The following is a 7710-nucleotide window of genomic DNA, read 5'->3' on the forward strand; positions in this document are numbered from 1 at the left end:
TAAACCTCCTTGGAAAACTTTCAGGGAACCATAGAAACATGGAATCAGAACCTGCAAACTAATAATGAACAATCCCAGAAATGTTCACTTCCATTCTCAAAATGTCAACAACAAAAAAAGTCAGGAAATGTATGGCTTGGTTCCCAGAACCAATGGGAAACCAAACATGTATGTTCCAACAACTTCCAAGGAACCAAATGTGTTAGCTGGGATGTATGTTGCTGCACCTGAAATACCTCATCATCGTGCAGGTTTGTTGCTGATGCATGTGTGAGTAAGCTATAATAAAAAATATCTATATTTTTTAAGATACGGCTTAGACGTGCCTAAAATGGCTCAGTACTGCTTCTGACCGGATCATAATCCACTAAACATCAATTGCAAGGACGTGGCAAAGTTTTGCTTTGGTGATGTTTTGGCCAACAATGTTTTTCTGTTGTCAATCTAGCAAACCGTAGCCAAACAGCCGAAGTTCATTTGGAATGTCATGCAGCGTTAAAAAATATATTGTGTTTTACTCTCGTGGATTTCTATTTCTTTGCTACAATTGGTATGTAATTTACGTTTGGCACTAGTTGCAGGTGGAAATGTTACATGTTTTAGTTTAGAGTCAGTGAATGTGATTGTCGCCAAATTGTGTTTCTTTCAGGCCAATTGCGTTTGTAGTTGGTCTCACAGAGGACAGACTTTAGGGTGTAGTTACAGCACGGAAGCGCTAGAGAGCAGCATTGGACAGTTCATTACAGTAACAAACCATGACGTTCATAGCAGTGGATGGGGCATCAGGTCATGCACGCATTGTCCATTTTATCCTGTAAATCTGAGTTTTGAGTTTATTTTAAATCCAGTTTCAAGTTTGACTTGATGTAGTACTGATGAAATCCAGATATAATATATTACAAAGGTTATAATCTGTGTATTAATTGGACGACATTAATTCACACAGGCAATAAATACAAGTAGAGCACATTGTAAAACCAAAACGTTTTTATTTTTCCTTCTTCTGATACAAAAGTATATATTTAAAATAAACATGTTTTTAGGTTTTAGACTTCTTTTTTTTTTTTTACAAAGATAAATTAGCATTTCTTATAATACATTAAAAGACATCAAACACCTGTTTCTCTTTACAAAATAGTTCATTTTTTAAAAGTACTTCACGGAGTTGTGGGGTTGGCAGTACCCAAAGGTCTTAGGTACTAACAGGTTAAAATCACACTTCAAAAGGCACTTCCTAAACCACACCCTATTCCTCATAGTGTTTGGCTTGGTCACTATATGGGGAATGATAAGGTTGCATTTGAAACCTATTAACCAGAGTGTTATACATTCAGACTCATAGAAACAGAGGACATGTCCGGTATAGACTGGCAACACAGTAGAGAGACAGGCTGCAGTAACAGAGTAGAGAGACAGGCTGCAGTAACAGAGTAGAGAGACAGGCTGCAGTAAACAGAGTAGAGAGATAGGCTGCAGTAACAGTGTAGAGAGACAGGCTGCAGTAACAGAGTAGAGAGACAGGCTGCAGTAACAGAGTAGAGAGACAGGCTGCAGTAACAGAGTAGAGAGACAGGCTGCAGTAACAGAGTAGAGTTTGTGTTTGACTGTCTCTCTGCTGTGTGTGTTGTGTTTGACTGTCTCTCTGCTGTCTCTGTGTTTGACTGTCTCTCTGCTGTCTCTGTGTTTGACTGTCTCTCTGCTGTGTGTGTGTTTGACTGTCTCTCTGCTGCGTGTGTTGTGTTTGACTGTCTCTCTGCTGTCTCTGTGTTTGACTGTCTCCCTGCTGTCTCTGTGTTTGACTGTCTCTCTGCTGTCTCTGTGTTTGACTGTCCTCTTGCTGTGTGTGTTGTGTTTGACTGTGTCTCTGTGTTTGACTGTCTTTCTGTGTGTGTTGTGTTTGACTGTCTCTCTGCTGTCTCTGTGTTTGACTGTCTCTCTGCTGTCTCTGTGTTTGACTGTCTCTCTGCTGTCTCTGTGTTTGACTGTCTCTCTGCTGTGTGTGTTGTGTTGACGGTCTATTGATGGTTGCAGCTTAATGCAATAATAACTCAGCTGATGCAGCAGATTTGATGGCAGTGGATTGCACAAGGGTGCAAATGTACAGACTGTATGAGTTTGACTCCGTGTGTGTGTGTGTGTGTGTGTGTTTTTTGGGGGTTGATTGTCTAACATCAGTCATAATAACCCTTCATTTACTTCTAAAATACAGGAAGAACCTGACGCCGGTTCATTACTGATCGCCATCCCTAAGGGTTCCATGAGTGACTGGAGAAGGTCAAGGGTTAAAGTTCAGAGTTCATAGTTGAGTGTCTGTTTCCTCGTTAAGACTGTGTGGAGGTCAGCTGTGCTACTCGCTGAGGACTGAGGTAAAGGACACAGGCCTACGTTTCCCAAGTGCCTTAGCTGCAACACCATAGAGTCTAGTCACTACAAATCCCAGGTGCCTTTGCAGTAGCATAGCTTTATAGCGTCCAGAGTGTGGCTGGCTGGGCAGCCCAGCCTCCCGTTCCTCATAAGGCATGTTAACCAAGATACATCAGCTAGTCATAGTGCATTTCAGTGTGGCTGTAGTTTAGTTCTGTACATCATCTGGACCATGACTCTCCAGTGTAGATTCAACCTTTAAAACAACTCTCTGAAGTCAGAAGGTTCTATAGATCAGAGTCTGCTGTAGGCTACAGGGTCAGTCTCTTCTCTGGCAGTGGGTTAGTCTGCTAGTAGGGAGAGAACCACAGACAAAGTGGGCAAAGGAAACCGCTGTCTGCTATTTATCTGTTTGTTCTTCTCGTTCGTTCTCTCCAGCAGATAGTGGATCTAGTAGTGGGTTTGGGGGCAGGTTTGCTTTATAAAGCCACCCGGTTCATATCTTCCCCTCTCCCTCTTTCTCTCCCTCTCTCCTCACACCACCGTCTCATTGCCCTTGCCAGGTTTTATCCAGCTGTCCCCCGGTGCCCGCTTGCCCCTCCCTGCCCGGCCGTCCCTCCACAGCCGGGCAGAGCAGCGTTTCCAGGTGTGGAGGGTTTTGGCCGACCAGATCCACATGCCCGACGTGATGCCCACCAGCAGAGACATAAAGATCCTCAGCATCTCTGCTGCCACGTATGAGTCCATGGCACTGGCCCTGAAGTCCCCCCAGTGGGACAGCTGGTAGAGGTAGCAGCCTATCACGGTGGACGCAGGTACCATGTACAGCACAGAGAACACCCCGATCTTCACCATCAGACGCTCCAGCTTGTCCGTCTTGGCCCCGTCCTTCTGCAGGTTGGAGCGGATCTTAAACAGGGCCACCAGGCCGGCGCAGATGAACAGTGTCCCGATGAGGAGGTAGGTGGCGAGCGGGGCGACCACGAAGCCCGTTAGGGCCTCTTGCTGTAGGTTACCCACGTAGCAAAGCCCCGTGAGGTCATCAGCATCTACTAGTCGCATGATGAGGATGACGATGGTCTTGACGGCGGGGATGGCCCAGGCTGCTATGTGGAAGTAGGAGCTGTGCATTTCGATGGCCTCGTGACCCCACTTTAACCCTGCAGCCAGGAACCAGGTCAGAGTCAGAATCACCCACCTGGGAGGAGGCAGAGAGAGAGAGAGACGGGTTACAGAGCTGGAAGTCCACTGTTCTAACGGTTTCATTCAAATCTATTGCTTAGAGTGTAATACTTTTGGCCAGTGTGTGTGTGTGTGTGTGTGTGTGTGTGTGTGTGTGTGTGTGTGTGCCCACCACAACGAGGAGGCCATGCCAAAGAAGTAGAGCAGGAGGAAGACGATGGCACAGCTGGTACTCTTTAACCCCTCCTGTACCAGAACAGGTACCGCTGCCTCCTCCAGGTCACAGGACACACGCTCCCGACCCAGAGTCAGGCGCACCTACAGGGAGACAGACAGACACAGGGGTCATCCAGGAGACCAGGGGTCATCCAAGAGACCAGGGGTCATCCAGGAGACCAGGGGTCATCCGGAGACCAGGGGTCATCCAGGAGACCAGGGGTCATCCGGAGACCAGGGGTCATCCAGGAGACATCGGGTCCTCCAGGAGACCAGGACATACTCTAGCATGTTGCACCCTCGACAACCACTGTGATTATTATTATTTGACCCTGCTGGTCATCTATGAACATTTGAACATCTTAGCCAAGTTCTGTTATAATCTCCAACCCGGCACAGCCAGAAGAGGACTGGCCACCTCTCAGAGCCTGGTTCCTCTCTAGGTTTCTTCCTAGGTTCCTGCCTTTCTAGGGAGTTTTTCCTAGCCACCGTGCTTCTACACCTGCATTGCTTGCTGTTTGGGGTTTTAGGCTGGGTTTCTGTAGGGCACTTTGTGACATCGGCTGATGTAAAAAGGGCTTTATAAATACATTTGATTGATTATCTTCATTCCTCATCTCTACTGGTAGCTGAAAGGACTGGGCAGTTTTACAACAAACTGCTTCCACCTCTCATATTAGTGATCATGGAGGAGGCTAGTTTAAATTATTGAGAAACAGCCAAGGGCTTTTAAACTGATTTTAATCATGTCAGTCAGGGGTCGGCAACCCTGTTCCTGGAGTCCTTCAGGTACTGCTGGATTTTGTTCAAACTAGGCACCACACCGGACCAACAGAACTAACTGATCAGTTCAGTGGTTGCCTAAATTCAGCACACCTGCAACACTCCAGGAGCAGTGTTGCCGACCCCCTCTAAGTCCTATGTCCTCACCAGGTAGGCCACGCTGTAGAGGTTGGAGCACATGGAGAGGAAGATGATGGGTCTCTCGGGGTAGGAGAAGCGTGTTGAGTCCAGGAGGAAGGTGAGGACGGTCAGGGTGGTAGAGAGGAAACACAACACTGCCCATACTGCCATCCACACGTCTGTAAACACCTTGGCCCCGCGCCGGTACAGCCCCGCGTCATACCCACACTGCAGTGCACAGCTGTGGCTCCGCCTCACCCAGGCATACTGGTCTGGCCCGGCCCCCAGGGCCTGGCACTCCTCCTCCTGKGGGGGCAGGGGTCGGACSGGGTGGWARGGGGCSTCCTCRTCCCCCGGACCCTCCATACACATGTGGTTGTGGTCGTTCTGAGGGGGGAACAGGCTGCAGTTGAGCAGCTCTGGCCAGACGAAGCCAAACTCTATTAGGACTGGCAGACACTTCCTCTTGACAGACAGACACATGCTGCCACACGGCCCGATGGGGATGGGAACCTTGTCTGTACACATGGGCACGTACACCGCACACAGGAAGAACTGGAGAGAGAGACAGAGAGGGGTTATCTTTGCATATGTACACTTAATGAATTTCTAAAATGTTATGACGATTCTGTGTGCATTGCTCTGTCTGCTTTCCCTGTGTTACATCATGGTCCTTAGTCTGCTTCCTATTCTACTTTCAGACTACAACTGGAAATGAAAGGAACTGTGTTTTGGGTTTAGTCGGGAAAACCAGGCAACGAGCACAAAAGTTTGTGGTGAAACCTTTAGTGAATTTTAAAATCATTATTAAAGCCACTACAACAAAAACAGTTCATTTAATAGTCATACAGATAATGTGATGGAGAGATTTATTTTTATATAACTAAGCAAGTCAGTTAAGAACAAAATTCTGATTTATAATGACGGCCTACCGAAAGGCAAAATGCCTCCTGCGGGGACATGAAGGTCTGGGGTACTTTAACCGAGGGGGACAAACGTCCGGGGTACTTTAACCGAGGGGGACGAACGTCTGGGGTACTTTAACCGAGGGGGACAAACGTCTGGGGTACTTTAACCGAGGGGGACAAACGTCTGGGGTACTTTAACCGAGAGGGAAAAAAGGGACAAAACGTCTGGGGTACTTTAAACCGAGAGGGACAAACGTCTGGGGTACTTTAACACAGAGGGGGACAAACTCTACTTTCACTCTCGTCAGCATAGTTCAGTAAAGATAACTGTCTAGCCATAAACACACCATCTATACAAGTTAATGTATAGGGGCTAAGTGTGTGTGTGTGTGGGGGGGGGGGGGGGGGGGCTACCGTGTGGTGGGGGGAAGCGCAGGGCAGCACTGTGAGACTGTGAGAGATGATATCAGTGATGTTTCTCTCTGTTGGAGCTGTGATACTGTTCTCTAGCTGGACTGGAGAAGGCTTGTTTTCCTCCCCCAGGTAACCCGAGTGCTGTTCACAGCCCTGTGTGTGGTGTGTGTGTGTTGTGGTGTGTGTGTGTGTGTGGTGTTGTGTGTGTGTGTGTGTGTGGTTGTGTGTGTGTGGTGTGTGTGTGTGTGTGTGTTGTGTGTGTGTAAGAAAGAGCCTTATCTGTTGGGTGGTGACTTCTCACGGCCGTCAGTCCAGACCTCTCACACTGAACCACAAGAGACAGACAACCACACCACAACACAACCTACACAACCCCATCATCACTCCAATAACCTATAGCATCCAGACAACCACAACACAACCTACACAACCCCATCATCACTCCAATAACCTATAGCATCCAGACAACCACAAACTACACAACCTACACAACCCCATCATCACTCCAATAACCTATAGCATCCAGACTACTACAACTCCACAATAATACCACAAAAGCCCTTAAATACATTAGATTTGGAGTAATGGACTGAATGTATGTTAAATATATGTCCATGGTCAAGGTCAGGGATGCTCTTAGAGAAAGAGGAGCCAGTGGGTTGTTGTGTCTACAGACTATGGAGTGGTAAACCACAGGAAATGATCAACTGGATCCATTCATGCCATTGCCATCGAACCACACAAATAACTACTCATTGGGCATTTCAGTCAGGACAATAAAAACCTTTTGAGAAGGACAAAATGGGATGGATTTAATTTGCAGCTTCATGGCGGTTCAGGCAGACAAGTGGCCTTACAAAGAGTAGTACTGAGGGCAGTATTGTTGTTACTCTATAGAGCTTGCCTGGCCCTCTCCTCGGATATATATTATATCACTGCCCCGTGCTGCTGAACCAAGACTGGATGGTCTCCCTGTGACTCTGTCATGTGCTCTCTGTCTCCCTCTCTCCACTGCCTGCTCCAAAGCACAGCCCAGCCTGAGAACCAACATGTGCTCTCTGTCTCCCTCTCTCCACTGCCTGCTCCAACGCACAGCCCAGCCTGAGAACCAACATGTGCTCTCTGTCTCCCTCTCTCCACTGCCTGCTCCAACGCACAGCCCAGCCTGAGAACCAACATGTCTTTAGTCGGCTGGAGCAGCTAGAGAGAGATGCTTTATTTAACTTTTGTATATTATCTACTTCACTTGCTTTGGCAATGTTAACATATGTTTGGTTCCCATGCCAATAAATCCCCTTGAATTGAGAGAGTATGTGTGTCTGGGGAGGGGGTCTTGTATTACTATCCTTGTGGGTACCAGAAATCCCTCAAAGTCCCCACAAGGATAGTAAAATAAGGAAATGTCTCCCTTGTGGGGACAGTTCTCAAGACAAAGGTTATTTTAGGCTTAGGGCTAGGTTTGGGGTTACAATTAGGGGTTAGGAGTTAGGAGTTAGGGGTTAGGAGTTAGGATGGCAGGTAACCTGGCGGTTAAGAGTATTAGGCCAGTAACTGAAGTGTTGCTGATTTGAATCCCCGAGCTGACTAGGGTGAAACAATCTGTTGATGTGCCCTTGAGCAAGGCACTTAACCCTAACTGTAAGTCGCTCTGGATGAGAGTGTTTGCTAAATGACTGAAATGTAAAATAAGGTTTGTTAGGTTTAGGGATAGTTGTGTGTGTGT

The 7710-nt window shown here is 47.4% G+C and overlaps 1 protein-coding gene across 3 annotated transcripts in view; it reads right to left on the reverse strand.

The window, feature by feature from the left end:
* Positions 1 to 1513: 1513 nt before the first annotated feature.
* The window catches only part of LOC112075884 (frizzled-4), a 9641-nt gene continuing 3444 nt past the window's right edge, over positions 1514 to 7710 (reverse strand). The window contains exons 2-5 of one of the 3 annotated variants that reach the window (XR_011477543.1): positions 4693 to 5220; positions 3719 to 3864; positions 1731 to 3562; positions 1514 to 1649 (exon numbers count right to left, since the gene is read on the reverse strand). Coding sequence is in view for 1 of the 3 variants with exons in the window: in XM_024142801.2 (XP_023998569.1) it covers positions 2899 to 3562; positions 3719 to 3864; positions 4693 to 5220 (1338 nt within the window). In the remaining 2 variants the exon portion in view is untranslated. Of the gene's footprint in view, positions 3563 to 3718; positions 3865 to 4692; positions 5221 to 7710 lie in introns of all 3 variants that reach the window. The other 2 variants (XR_011477542.1, XM_024142801.2) reach the window with 2 other exon arrangements.

Source organism: Salvelinus sp. IW2-2015, unplaced genomic scaffold, assembly GCF_002910315.2.
Source record: "Salvelinus sp. IW2-2015 unplaced genomic scaffold, ASM291031v2 Un_scaffold3447, whole genome shotgun sequence".
In the NCBI taxonomy this organism is placed as follows: domain Eukaryota; kingdom Metazoa; phylum Chordata; class Actinopteri; order Salmoniformes; family Salmonidae; genus Salvelinus; species Salvelinus sp. IW2-2015.